Source organism: Chenopodium quinoa, unplaced genomic scaffold (genome assembly GCF_001683475.1).
Source record: "Chenopodium quinoa cultivar QQ74 unplaced genomic scaffold, ASM168347v1, whole genome shotgun sequence".
Classification (NCBI taxonomy): domain Eukaryota; kingdom Viridiplantae; phylum Streptophyta; class Magnoliopsida; order Caryophyllales; family Amaranthaceae; genus Chenopodium; species Chenopodium quinoa.
In genome coordinates, this window is record NW_018745650.1 from 1,778,771 (window position 1) to 1,794,086 (window position 15,316).

The 15,316-nt window shown below is 34.9% G+C and overlaps 1 protein-coding gene across 2 annotated transcripts; it reads left to right on the forward strand.

The window, feature by feature from the left end:
- The first annotated feature begins 2,364 nt into the window (after window positions 1–2,364).
- Window positions 2,365–14,931, forward strand: LOC110716800. Of its 2 annotated transcripts, none has more exons than XM_021895437.1 (10): window positions 2,365–2,516; window positions 2,910–2,967; window positions 4,118–4,371; window positions 6,071–6,668; window positions 8,904–9,566; window positions 10,681–11,121; window positions 11,589–11,783; window positions 12,546–12,602; window positions 14,526–14,588; window positions 14,670–14,931. In XM_021895437.1, exons 1-10 carry the CDS (start codon window positions 2,491–2,493, stop codon window positions 14,751–14,753), a joined length of 2,439 nt encoding a protein of 812 aa, XP_021751129.1. In that variant the 5' UTR covers window positions 2,365–2,490; the 3' UTR covers window positions 14,754–14,931. The 2 variants fall into 2 exon arrangements, with proteins under 2 accessions (XP_021751129.1, XP_021751131.1); XM_021895439.1 differs by lacking the exon at window positions 2,365–2,516 and adding an exon at window positions 2,525–2,613.
- The last annotated feature ends 385 nt before the right edge of the window (window positions 14,932–15,316 follow it).

Here is a 15,316-nt window from a genome sequence, read left to right on the forward strand (position 1 = left end):
AATACTCCAAGCCTTTCTCGTAGTTGCCTTCGACCTCGACGTGAAAGGTTGATAGTTATGAGGGTTTGGTCCCAAATCTATATTTCAATTATTTGGTTATTTATTGGTTTGATTTATCTTTCTTGAAGTTACTAACGTGCGTATTATTTTGATAGAAAGAGATACAAGGCATCAAAGTGAGTATTATTTTAATTCCTAGTATTATGTTAGGATGCTTTTATGATTTTTAATATCATGTTAGGATGCTTTTATGATTTCTAGTATCATGTTAGGATGTTGATTTTAATTCCTAGTATCATGTTAGGGTGTTACTTTAATATTCCTACTGTCATGTTGGTTTCTAGTATCATGTTTAGGCTAATGCTTTGATCATGATTGTTATTAGTGACATGTTAGGGTTTGTTATTAATCTGTTTAGTATCATGCCTAGGGTCTTGCTATTAATCATGTTTTGATAAGATTGTGATTATATTGATGATGATTTGTTGTGTCAATTATAATTATTACATTGCTTGATTATTTATACATCATTGTTATTGTTTGATCACGTCTTTCTTGCAGGTTTAAAGGGAATTTGTACTTGAAATCACGCCTAATAAGATAATTAATAATTGATTTAGATAATTATGATTTTAATTCAAATGATCGCCAATAATATTTGTGCATTAATAATCAACCAATATAGATTAAACAGGTTTAGGATTAACTTGTTGTATGTATGTTGATCGGAAAGCGCACATGAATATCATAAGAATTAAGTAGAGACCAATTTAGGGCAGGTTCAATCTCTTTTAGGTTGGATTCATACCATCATTTCCGAATATCCAGTCAAGGTTCTGGACCACTATGGAGTTAGCGATCTCCGTGATCGTGAATGAGGTGTAACCTTGACACCCGTGAACGATTTACAAGTTCCTAAAACTTGTTGGCGACTCTTTTATCTCTAGCTTCCTTCCCATTGGACGCCACCATGCTTAAAAGCATGATCACAGTGGGGCTCACAGTTTATGTTTGAAATATTCCTTACAGTTACGTACTTATTTCTAAATTATTTCTACTAAGAATATGATGTTCGCCACGCAAATAAGAATTTAAGATTATATTATATGAAATTAATGACATCTTGTGTGTGTTATTTGTGTAGTTGTGTGCTTGTGCAAATGAGTTACTATGAGAAGTTCAATAGCCAATAGTTCAATACGTACGACTCCTTATGTAAACTAATTATAGTTATTCGCTCATTTCTAAGTGTTAGAATATATTTAGCATATATTCCTTAAGTATTGTATATATCTTTATCATTGTAGATATTGACTAGCTAAATAAAGATATTACAATAATTAGAGAATATATGCTAAATATAAAGTCGTAACTTCATAAGGCTAAAACTACTCTATGTACTCGAACCCGATATGACCCAACCTGAAATCAACCCGAGACCCAAATTAACTCAATATTTGAGACCCGAACCCGAACATGACCCGAGTTGGAAATGACCCGACCTGATTATAACCCGCAAATTATTGACTTGAACCGAACCCGACACTAACCTGATAATGACCCGATCTGATTATAACCCGCAAATTATTGACTTGAACCGAACTTGCCTCGAACTTGAGAATGACCCCAACTCGTTTTAACCCATTAAAACCCGTATTAAACCCGGCCTATTATTCACCCGACCCGAATGTGACCCGACTTGTTATTGACCCGACCAAAACCCGATAAGATGTATGACCGACATGACCCAATCCGAACCCGACCCACATAGGTTACGACTAGGGCTGTACATCGGTCCAAAACCGGAATTGACTTGAATGGACTGGAACCTGAATCATTGATTTTTAAGGACTGGAGATCGGACCTGAATTAACGGGTCCGGTTCGGGTCCAGACTTGAAAAATCAGGTCCGCCCGGGTTTGGACCTGAATAGACCTGATTATTGATTTGTTTCTTTTTTTTTCATTTTTTTTAAAATAAAAAACCTGCTAGACCTGTTTATGGACCTATTTAGACCTGTTAAATAAAAAAAAATAGCTTTATCGGTTTTAGGTTCGGACTTGAAAATTCTGGGTTTTACCCGAACCGGATTTGAAACCCGGAATCATGGATTTTGAAGGACCGGGTCCGGACCCGAATTCACCGGTCCGATCCAAACAGGTCTGATTCAAGTCGGTTTCAGATCCGGGCTAGTTTGTGCACACCTCTAGTTATGACATTAACTTGATCCGAGTTGACCTGCCCCAAACTCAACCCGTTTACCCGAATTGACAGCTCTATAGTAGTCTAGTACACTACCAAGAGCGTCGACAGCCAAGTGCCCAGCATAAATAAATAAAGTTATAAACATACAAATTTGCCCTCTAAAGTCTAAAATTGGATGCAGTAATACGTTCAAAATTGATTGCAACCACCAAACTTCCTAATTTCTCAATCTTTTCGAATTTTTAACTCCACTAAGTCGCAGCGATATACGCTGCTTATAATCAAATGGATTGCAAAACCTTACAACAAAGGTTTGATACTTTGATTTCCCTGTATTCATCTTTTGATTTTTTTTTTCTTCTTCCAATTGATTTTGTCTTAATTCACTCTAATTTGCCTTTTTAATTGGTCAGTATAATTGATTTTGATAATTTTTATTTTCATCTAATTTCAATTTCATTTTCATTATCATTTTTTGCTGCATGAATTTTATTTTTCCAGACTTTTGTATTATTTTCCACATCAAACTAAGCCCAATTCCCAAAATTTTGACTAAATATGTTTTCCAGCTTGAAAATTATGTTCAATCTTTGCACCTTTAAAGAAAATGGTTGATTTATGTTTGTTGTTGTTGTTGTTGTTGTTGTTAATGTGTGAAACCCTAATATGTTAGTTTCTTAATTATGTTGTTATTTTGATAACAGGTATATTGACGCTTGTAAGAGGCATGGAATTTTACCATACAAAAGCATAATCTTTATGGTATAGCTCTTTTGCTCTACTGCTTATTATGAATTTATCCTACTTTGTGTGGCAATTTCGCTTTTTCACAAACGTGAATGAGCTCTCTTTAGCTCATATTAAGGCTATTGACTTTTTAATTTCGCAAATTTACTGTAAAACTCGGTAACCTATCCAACAACTATCTATTTCGTTCTTCGTATATAGTATGAGTATCATATTGCTTTAGCCACAATGTTGTAATCGGAGATTGAGTTCTTTATTTTGCTTTTTTCCATATACAATACTTCATCCCTTAATGTCTTTTTGTTTTTGTTTTCGGAGTTAAATAAATATGTGGAGATATTATGTGTCTGTTTGTTCCCCTTTCATACATATTTTGATCGTGATACGTACATTTTAAATTCAATTTTGATTTTCTTTCTATGGAAGGGATTAGACATTAGAGTTTGTTGGAACATCCCATGAACGAAATGGTGTTAATTTAGATGAGACTGAGGGAGTATATGTGTGTATTTGTGTGGTTGTCACTTTGTAAGATTGCATTTGATGCTAAGATTACGTATATGATACTCATTGCAAACATGCTACACGTGTTCTTTTCCATTGAGGTTATGGCATAAAAGTATGTTATACAATCAAAAGAATATGATACTAAATGAACATAGAAAGGATCTAATAGAACAACTATTATTGATATCTCTGTTATAACTTTTTGTCTCACTTAGAAGAATATAAAGAGTTTAACTTAATAAAGATAGGCCCCCCTTTTAAAACATGGACAAAAGGAGATTCCTTTGTAATAAAAACATAAAGAGTATGACGAGAGGCTAATTTAGTCATCAATGGATACCTGAAATCAACAAAAACCTACACACGCTACACTAACTAGTGCTAAGCTGAGAACAATAAATAAGATAATATTTGACATAAATGTATGGTTACCTAGATTTGTGTCCTCTCAAAAGTAAGTTGAGTTCCCTGGTCTTTGATATAAGCTGAAGCGAGTTGGTTGAAGTGCCCGGTCAATAGGCACTCGTAATTTCGTGATTTGCCTCTTGGTGCTTGAAGATGGAGTGCTTTCTTGGTTTTTCTTGCTCTGCAGTGCTTTCCATGTTACTGCTTTTTTCCCCCTTGACTTATTTCTAATCCGCTATCTACTTTCTTGCAGGGTAGTATGAAGAGTTCCCAAAATGAGACATGTATTCTCGAGTTTTCCTTGGACCATCTGAAGGATTGTGATTTTCTCCCTCTTTATGAGCTGTTCATGGACATTGATGACTCTCTCATTTATGAGGTTGATATCTATAACAAAACCTTATGTAGCATGAATGGAGGTTACCTATTGTCTCTATTGCGTGCATTGAACAAGAAGCTTCGTGCTGTTCACTTGAATGATTTGTCACTTGAAAGGGGTTTCTTAAGGTATGTGGTAGCTTGCAAGTCATGTCACGCTGGTTCTGTTTGTGAATGCAATGATTTTATCTTCAGTTTGACATTGTTTTTTAGATTTTTGTATTTAATGATTACTTATTATAAGCTCCAATGCCCCATAGAAAACCTATTCAATTACTTAGGGATATTAAAAGTCGATAACTAGAAAGATATTTGGAACATTAGCAGGATTGCATCAATAATTTAAATTCCAGGAAGTTGAGTTGTTTAAGGATTCAAAGATGGTTATATTTGACCCTTACCAAAAGCTTTACACCTAGTAAGCCTACCTTGTCCCTTTCTTTACTCTGATTGTACCACACCTTTGTTGCATTATTCCAAAAAATCTTAAGGCAAAGCTAAATGGTCTTTTATGTGTACTTACCTTCTAGGCTGAAAACATTTGCACCCAAAAAAAAAAAATCCCTTCTAGACTGAAAGGAACAAACCTTATTTCAAGGATGTATTAAATAGTACTATTGTTCTAATCTCTGAGGTTATTTGATTGTGGAGTTCAGGAAGACATTTTGAGGAAAAATGTCAGGGCTTACAGATTGATTTTCTTCATGTGCAAAGTTAGTGTCCTTAGCCGCACCAATGATACTGATTTTGCAATTCAATGACAAGTTGTAAATAAAGAGAGACCTTCAGGTTGCTTTGCATTAGACTATATGTGCTGCTATGCAGCAATGTTCAGGTTGATTGAATTTTTTGAGTATTTTTTAATTAGACAATGTATTTTATTAACAGCTGAAAAATTCAGAGAAAGAGGACAAGCTGTTCTTCAATCATGAATTTTATTATAGATTACGCCAGTCACTATAAACCTTGCCAATCATATAGCTCTTGACCCAGCCATCTTGGCCCATAGAGTTGTGCAAATTGTTGTTTTCCTAAACCGTCGTTTTCTCATTAGGCTGCAGTAGAGGGCTTGAAAAACTCTTAATTGCCAAAGCTTGTCGAGGCTATCTTTGACATAGATATTTAGCTGTACAAAACTACTTCCTTATGATAAGTGTATAAAAAAGCTCACCTTTGGTGTGCCTAGGCACTAGTCATTTAGGGTAGATCGTTTTTTTTTTTTTTTTTTTTTTTTTTTTCCATTTCTCTCTAGTTGCATTCAAAGAGGCACACCCGAGGCGTACTTAGTTTTTTTAGTTGTTACCTCTCTTCAAAGGTGCAGCAGGACTTTTATGGCATTACCGCTTTAGTGCACCTTGATTATACATTGCTTACGATCACTCATGTTTTTTGTCCAATTGTTTGAGCCATTGTTGTAGTGTCTAAATAAGATTCTTAAGTCTTGCAAATACGAGTTTGTGTTAGATGTGAGATGGTGGTATATTAGTTTTGCGTATTCGTTTGTCAATCCATTTTAAGGTTAGGTTCGTTATCGATAAAAAAAAAAAAAAAAAAAAAAAAAAGCTGTTTGCCTGTGATTGGAGCTGTTAGGTTTGTTTGGTAGAATCTGTAGGAGTGGACACTGGCAATCTAAGGAGAAATTGATAAGAAAGTACTTATACTCTCTCTGTTGTATTTGGTTTGGGAAAATGACAAGGGGACCTTTACCTGTTGAATCAATCTGTATCAAGAGGTATATATGTGAGCATCTAGATGGTCTGCAGTGTTCTAATAATCGAATTATCTGATGTTCTTCATCTATTCTGATACTGCTGGCTTTCACATGCAGGGATTTACTGAAAAGGGGTTTAACATGCAAAGAGTTAAACCTGAGATCTTCGTACCTTAGGCAACTAAATGTCACTGGAAGTTATTTGCAACTTCAAACTCTTAACCTTGACTTTAATACTTCCTTAACTAGCTTCCAAGAAAGTTGTTTTTCTTGTATGCCAATTTTGAAACACCTCTCAGTGTGTGCAACAAGAGTTTCTAATCTTTGGACAACTGGGGCTGCTTTGTCAAAGCTTCCTTCTCTAACTGAACTTCGTTTTCAGAATTGCTTATGCTGTAATAATACTGGTCCTTGTCCTAAATCATCTGCTCAAAGAACGCAAGATAATAATTGGAATGGATATTATGATGATTTATATACAAGAGCATCATCAAGACACAATCTTCTTCTTAATCAGCCTCATTCATACTCAGAAGAGATGCTTCAGGATACATCTGTAATTGAAGATCCAAGTTTTAGTGAAAATTCTCACTGGCCAAGAGAACATTTCTTAGAAGACTATGAAGTTGATGCACCAAATTACTATGAAGCGCTTAGTTTTCCCGATTCTTTGTCCAATGCTCTTCACAACTTTGATCTTTTGATCAACAATGCGGTAAGTGACAACTTACACTATATATATGCCAGTATGTTGTTTGCCTATACTGGGTTAATGCAAAATTTACCTAATGTAAAGAGATTGCCAATCTGAAGTAGAACATCAGTTGATGGCAAGAAATTAAAGAGAAATTGGAAGTTTGATTAATATAACTGAGCCGAAAGGGTTACAAAAAAGGTGAGTTCAGGCTACTACTCTCCAATACAAGTGGCTTTAGGCTATTACTCTATAGGGCTCAGTTTATAATTTTTTGCTTGCCTTTCTCTACTGTCTAACTGTCCTTTTTAACATATTCACCAATTCCTAAAATGTTACCTAGTATGATCTATGATGACTTAATTACTACAATTTGTCTTCTCTAAAGCTGCTAAAAAACGGCTGTCTACTAACCCATTATCAGGTGTGTGCTTGGCCTCTGCAGTCTTCTTTGGCTGCTGCGTGTATTGTAGGTAAAGAGTACAGATGGTTTGTTAGGATTCGTCACACATAAGCATGGATTAATCCTTAAATTATGTTGGCAGAGGTTCCATGATTTCAAGTTTCAACCCTTAAAACCTATAGTTTTGGGCCTGTTTAAGTAATGCATAATGGGTTCTTTTCTTACAGTGAGGATAATATCTATCTTGTTAACCTATATTGGATGTCTTGATAATATAGTACATGTGAGCTAAGTTTCTCTTCCGAAGTTCAATTTGGGTGATAAGAGAGTTTTAATTTGTTTCTGACAAAGATAATCGATTGTTAAAGATTGATCCTAACATATCTATCTTGTGCTTTTGCAAATTTCAAATTTGATTGCTTTTAGATGCTCTATCTTTTATGACGGTGACATATCTTTGAACGACATCATGTGTAGCAGCATTAAGTACTTTGTTAAAAAGCATCCCATTCCAAGAGATATAAATATTATTGATATAAATATTATTGTGACTTAGTTTATAATTAAATTTTAGCACACAGTCAAATAAGTATCCGCCCAAAATCTCTAAAGCATCACTTTCTAACAGGATTACAAATTGGCATATGAAGCTTTCTGTACAGCTGTACTGTTTCATTTTGCAAACTGTACCAGGCTCTTGTGGGATTTGAAACATCAGCTCATCCATTTAGAGGATGAACAATGGTTCATAACTCTCTGAAGGGTCTCTTTCTATCTCTACCACTCTCTATTATAGATACTCTCATGACCCAATAATGGAAATGTCTCTCCATGGAGATCCACCCAAGTGTAAACCAAAAAAAAGTATAGACATGTCAGACAATGAGAGATAGAGCTGGCTGTCCAGAAAGAGTCTCTCCTTGGAGAGCCACCTATGATACACACAAGAGCACACTGTTCTGATAGAGCACTAGAGCTCTCCTTGTTCCCTCTTTTTGGAGAGACAATTGGAGAGCTCCTACGAAATATCCATTGCACATACTCTTAGCATATCCACCTGACCCATTATCCTTTCTATTTTTTATATTTTGAATTGTCTGAACCTGCCTAAATTTTGGGCTGGACTGGGATATTCTTGTTGGATGATCCTTGCTTATTAATGTGGCTGATTAATTGCATTAGCAGGAAGAAAATAAAAGGCTTCATTCCGGAAATCTATAAAGAAGTTGAAGTTGTGGATATTATGTGCTTTTTTTATCCTATATTTTACTTTTCCGCTTTTGGATCATCTCCGTTACTGTCTGGTTTAAAAATAGTATACCTTGACAATGTGAAACAAAGTATACCACCAGCAATCTGGTTTATGTCTTGTCGTTGAAGGTTTTCCGTAGGAACACTCATTTTGACCCTTAACCTATACAGAGTAGTCAAGTACGTTTATGGAACAGGGGCTAGTCCTCGTGTGATTCAATAAATAACAGGCCAATTAAAATCACTTGAATTATAGTTGTCTTGTTGGAGGGTTATCTACAACTTGGAATGCAGCCTAGATTATGCAATGACTGCATTGGCATTGGCAGTCTTGTTTTCTGTTACTATCGTAATTGCTAGGATCTTGTTAAATCTCCTTCTCCATGTGATCTGAAGTTAAGTGTCAACCAAAATATGTAATTCATACTTTTGAATTGCAATAAAAAATATATTTTAGAAACAATGCTATTGGCATGTTTTCTCCTTATCCTGTTTAAGTGCTGCAAGAATGAAGACATGCTTTCTCTAACAATTCCCTTGATTCAAGTTGTATTTGCAATATGGAATGATTTGACTTCAGACTAATTTGATCATTACAACAGTTTCCTTTGGGGATGCTTTCAACTGATGATGGAGATTTCTCAGCAAGTAGTATTTACAGTAGTCAAGCTCAATCTTTAGATGTTTCAGAGAAAAGAAAGTACTTGACTCATCATCCTTCACCAATCTGCTTTGAGAAACATTACAGGGATTACATCATAGCTTCACTTCCTCAGCTGCAGGTTCTAGATAATTTGCCTGTAAATGATACTGACAAAGAAAGTGCAAAGTTTAGAATTTTGAAATGTTTTGAGTACTTGCCTTACAGAAGAAAGAAAAAAGAAAGTGTTGTTAGCATCTTAAAATATCGTGAAACCAATGGTAGCCAGACTTCTTCGCGTAAACAAAAGACATCCTGTTTGCATGTGAGGTCTCCTCAATATCATTGTAGATCTCTTGGTGCTGCTAGAGTGGGTGCTTCTGCATGGCCTTCGTTGCATCCTCTTTCAACTTCTGGTTGTGTTTTTGGGGATGAAAATAAAAGTTTCCGGCCCAGGCAATTCGAGTACCATCCATCTGATGCTGGCTTAATGGCCTTTGGAACTCTTGACGGTGAAGTTGTTGTTGTGAATCATGAGAATGCTAAGATCTTTAGTTACATACCATCTTTGGGAGCAATGAATAGCGTTTTAGGCCTTTGTTGGCTCAAGAAGTACCCCTCAAAGGTATATAATTTTGGTAGAAAAAGTGCACTATCTTAATTTTTATTAGATGTATAAATTTTTTTTCTTCTTTATGTTCTTCTTATATCTATATTCATGACTTGCACTTGCTTGCTTCACTTCACTTATTCATACTGTTGGTGTTCATTGTGCACTCTCTTAAACTTTTTTCTTAAAAGTAAACACTGTAATTTACAGTAAATATTTTCATGGATAATAGATCTTACCTCATGGTACTTTAGTGTTTTCCCTTCTTTTCTGCAGGACTATGATAGATATACACCCTGGTATTTTATTATCTGGATAACACTGAGTATAGTGAAGAATGTCTGTCCATGCCTATGCAGTTGCTTTATCTTTTCTTTGCTTATACTTCATGCTATGATCATTCTTGTAGGGAAAATGCTGATGAAAGTCTGCTCTCTCTCTCTCAGAAATCATCCTAGCTCCAAGAACATACTCCCATTTTTGTTTATAAGTAAAAAGAAAATAATTCTGTAGATAATATATTATACACGTATATTTTACTTATTAGAAGAAATCTTTTATGTGCTCCTTTAAGATAATACCTGTCCCTTGTAATACAGTAAACCCCTTTGTCCTATTCTTTGGCTGTGTTGCTATGTTATAAAAAGTTGATGCTGCAAACTTGTAATAGAATAGCCTAGGGTGAGGGGTACTATTAGTATGAAAATTTTAGTTGATTTAAGATTAGCTTGAAAAGGAAGTCAGCGAGTTTGTTAGAGGGTGAGAGAGGGAAGGGAGCCAGAAGGTGCCTATGTATAGAGGATTTCAGTAGGAGGTAAATTGTGCAGAAAATTGCTTGGTGTTTATTTTACATTGCTATAATTTTTAGTGGGAGTGGCCAGCCACTCAAAGGTCTGGGATTGTAGCCAATATGTGTTGATTTAATTACATCAAATTACAATCAACTATCAATTTCCTCAAAATGCTCTGCTTCTTGATTTTTATTTTCCGATTCTCCCATCTATAACAATATAATTGCATTAACATTAAGGTATCATGTATTTTCATATTAGTGCACTATCTTCTGCTGTGCTCTTAATTACATGAATATTTTTAACCTTAGTTGGTATCTGATCTGTTTCTTAATCAGCTCATTGCGGGGTCTGATAATGGTTCATTGAGATTGTATGATGTCCAACATTGGCAAGCAGCAGTTACAGGAAGAAATTTCAATGCCAATGGCTTTGCCTTCGATGACTTTGATCAACTTACTTCTGTTCATGTCAACGCAACTGATGATTTATTTATTGCCAGTGGATATTCAAAAAATGTTGCCTTGTACGACATCAACACTGGAAAATGCTTGAATATGTTTAGTGATATGCATCAACAGCATATTAATGTTGTAAAGTTCTCTAATCATTCTCCATCTGTGTTTGCTACTTCATCCTTTGATCGAGATGTCAAAATGTGGGATCTAAGGCAAGGGCCATCTCAGCCTTGTTTTAAAGCAACAAGCGGCCACGGAAATGTGATGGTCTGTTTTTCGCCAGATGACCTTTATCTTCTTGTATCAGCTGTCGACAATGAGGTAATTCAAAGGGTCCTGTTATTTTACATTCTACAGCCAAGTTTTCAATTCGTATATGATGCTGCACCATCTTTGTCGGCTTTTATTCGTTGGGGTGGTGGTGGTGGGAGATTACTTTTGGGCATCTTGTCGCCTCTGCATTATTGACTACTTAGATCACTAAGATTACTAGAAATGATAATTGTCATTTTGCTTCCAACTATTCTTGTTACTTAGGCTCCCTTTGCTAATCCTGTTATAAATAGATACATAAAATACTAAGAAACTGATGCCCCCTATCCAAATTATACTCTGTAGTCTGTACAATACTTGAATATCTCTACCAAAAATGCTCCAAACATTTGCTTTGATGATTCATGAGCTGATGACTATGTGTCTATGTTACATCTCTTAAAGTTAAAATTGATAAGCTTCAGCTTGTATCCTTATATAATTATGATTTTCATAATGATAATTTGTATGTCCAGGTTAAGCAGCTTTCAGCAATAGATGGAAGGCTCCTGTTGGATTTTGATATAGCTTCAACAGGAAGCTCTCAAAATTATACTCGTTCATATTACTTGAATGGAAGGGACTATATTATAAGTGGGAGCTGTGATGAGAACGTTGTTCGTATTTGCTGCGCTCAAACAGGACGAAGGCTTCGTGACATATCTTTGGAGGTAAGAGTTCTTAAGTCATCTCTCTCTCTCTCATGCTGTTTCAAAACTGGAAAGCTATACATGTGATATTTGAATCTACCTTGAAATATAGATTAGGACAATCACTTGTCATCGTTGTGTTACATATTCATACTACCAATCTTCTCATATTAGAAGAAAACTTTCTGAAATAATTCCCCTGGGTTGTGTTCTTTTCGCCTTTAAATGGTAAGTTTTAGGGAAAAATAAGTTCAGATTGGTGGCAGTTAAGTTTACATAAGGGATCCAGTTTCCTTATACAACTGATTATAGTTTGAGATATGTTCAAGTTCCAATGTTCCTGCAAGTTCAGATAAGGGAAGTTAAAATGGACAGAGCGAAGTTTAATATTAAATTATGCTTTAAGTTATAAATTCATGGCATTAATATTGGCCAAGTATAAAACTATGTCTAATTTTTAGTAGTTAAAGAATGTTTAGTTTTTTTATTTCAATTGGCAGTTAAATTGAAATTAGACGTAGTTTTATCCCCATAAAGACTATCTTATGTTCATCTACTTGATTCTTTTGCGCTTTACTTATTTATTTATTTTATATGCGTTGATACTGTTGGGTGAGCTTAATTTAGTAGTTAAAGAATGTTTGTTAGTGTTTACTGAACACCTTTATAAAGCTCATAGGAAGCATTCTAATCTTGCAGAAACAGTGAGAGATGGCTTCTTTCTTTATTTATATATGTTAATAAAAAGGTTTTTTTTTAAAAATATTTTTTACGTTCTTACAGGGTAGGGGATCAGGTGCTTCAATGTTTGTGCAGTCCTTGAGAGGCGATCCTTTTAGAGTAAGTCTTCTATATGCAATGGGCAGAAATTTTGCTAACTTTTCTACAAATATAAAGTAAACAGTTATTCTTTTTAGTTTCTTTGATGCTGAATAAAATATTTTATTGCCTTGAAGATCGGTATAGTTAAACTATCACATGACCATGACTAGTATATTTATCAACAAAATGTGTCTTTTCACCATCTCAATGAAAAGGCGTGTTACTACTGCTTAGTAGAATAATATTTAGTTTTTAGATTGAAGAGTATTGTTTTTATTTTATGAATCTGATGTGAGGCCTTTGAGTTGGTACCAAAATCCTATTTGGATAACAATTTGATTGGGCTGCAGAAGGGGGAGGGGGAAGAATTATAAGGATATGTCTTTCATCCTTCATAAATGAAATCTTTCAAAATTTGAGAAGACGAGGAAGGAAAATTAAGCCTTTTCAATTAGCACATGTATTACTGACGACTGATGTGATGGAGATGGGCAGGAAGCAGGCCACAATGGCTTTATGGAACAACATATGTTTTAGTAATATTAGTGTTTTGCTTATTGGAAATATGCCATAAGCAATTGAACTATATCTCAGATTGATGGTGGCCCATTTGGCATACACCTTTTTGTGGATCAAGTCTAGCAAGCCACACATTTATAGTTGTAGCCTTGATACTTTTTCCGCTCGTGTGATTTTTTATATTACAAAATTTCCTTTTGGAAGGGAAGTTGTAGCCTGTGGAATTTACTTATTCCCAAGACAAGAATTTTTGGTTGGTTGATACTTTTATTTTCATCACTTGTCATTCTTTATGTCGCCATTAAAAAAAAAGCCTTTCATTAGTTAAAAATCTTATTTAGAAGGTCGATGGGTGGAAGATTTTGTGTATGAAGCTTTAAAGTTTGGATACCCTTAGGTCCTCAGCTACTGTAACAGTATACAGGTAAATTATTTTCATTCTCTTCCATTGTTTCTGTCTCTCACCAGTTTTGCTCTCCCCTGTTTCTGTTGAAATTCTATGGGCTTACCTCTTCTTGGATGTATCTCTTTCTCTTTTCTGTTTTACTAAATCACTATGCTCAAAAGGATATTTAGTTGGACAGTTTTAAAATTAGGGGGATGCATAAGTCTCTAATTCGCATATTGAAGACTAATGGTTTAAACTTGAAAATCTTGTTTTGATTCATTTTTGCCCTTCTTGCATGAAATATGCAGGATTTGGTTTTCATCAAAGCTGTGGTAGCTTTTAGTTTTTATTCTTGAGAGCTTTTTATTGCCCAAAATATGATGCCATGAAGGCCGAGCATTCACGAAGGAACCACGATCATATTTTTAGATATGAAATTATAGTAACTATAAATTACTACCTCCGTTTTGCTTAGTCATAAGCTACACAAACTAAGAAAAATGAAAAATGGGTACCATACATATGGGTACTTTTGTATTAAAGTGGAGAGAGATAGAGAGTAGGACATTTATTAAATAAAATTGGGCTCCACAAAGTGGGTTATGGATGATAAAAAATGAATAAAAAGTCGTCATAAAAGGAATGAAGTAAAAGTGAGTAAAACTTAGAAAAACGGATGAAAACGGAAAGTGAGTAAGTCTTAGGAAATTGGAGGTAATATACTAGTATCTTTTGTGAATTGCTTATTATACCCTGGCTGTTTTAACCTTGGTGAACTAGTGACGCTAAGAGCTGCTCCATACAAACTGGGTTTATACTATAGAGTTCTAGCAGATTCTAGATAAAATGAACTTGTTGAGTCAAAAATCAGGAGTTTACAAGTCATGCTGCATTTGGCTTGTATTATCAGCATCTCATAAATCTTGTTGCATTGATGTACTTCTGTTGTTTATCAGCCCATTGGTGTACAAAACCAACCCTACATGGCTGTGCTGGTTTGACTATAATTCTAATCGTATTCGTTATTGTGTTAGGACTTTAATATGAGCATTTTAGCAGCCTATATGCGTCCAAGCTCGAATTCTGAAATCATCAAGGTGAATTTCTGCCTCTTCTCTGCGTATATTGATCGTCTTACATACCACCAACATTTTCCGAGCTGCTGTTTTGATTTTCAGGTGAACTTGCTGGCATCAAGTGACAGCAGCTCTGACCCCTCGGATGATGAGACTTATCTTCCATCCTTTGGTATGGGAGGCTGATGTATCATGTATGTTCCTCCATGTCACTTCTTGTAATATCATCTCTGTTTATATAAATTGTAATGTTAAATAGCTGATTTTAGAATAATTAAAGCATCACCAGGTATATCTATGTACATATTAAAGTTATCTAAGCTCCTGTCTTAAATTATAATTGCTTTCAGAATTTCAGGTCTTATTCTAACCGTCTGAAACTGCCAAATTGAGCACGTTGGACTTTTAAAAACGCCAAAATTGGTTCCTAATATACACCAAATAAACTGCATCCCCCATCTTAGCATTAGTATCATCCTAGTAGAAAAAATACAGCTGAAGGATGATCACTTTTGCTCTGAAAGAATAAAGAGCAGCAACAGTAATACGAAATATTATGTTACTGTTTTTACAGATTTACGAAGTATTATGATTTAGGAAAAGAAATAAAAATATAAATTTAAACTACAGTTTATGTTTACAAGAAAATATTTTCTAGGAGAATTATTTTTATTTAGTTTGAGAGGAGAGGGGAGGGGAGGGGAGGAATAAATTTTGCAAAAGGCGGATATAGCTCTTTTAAGTGGAGA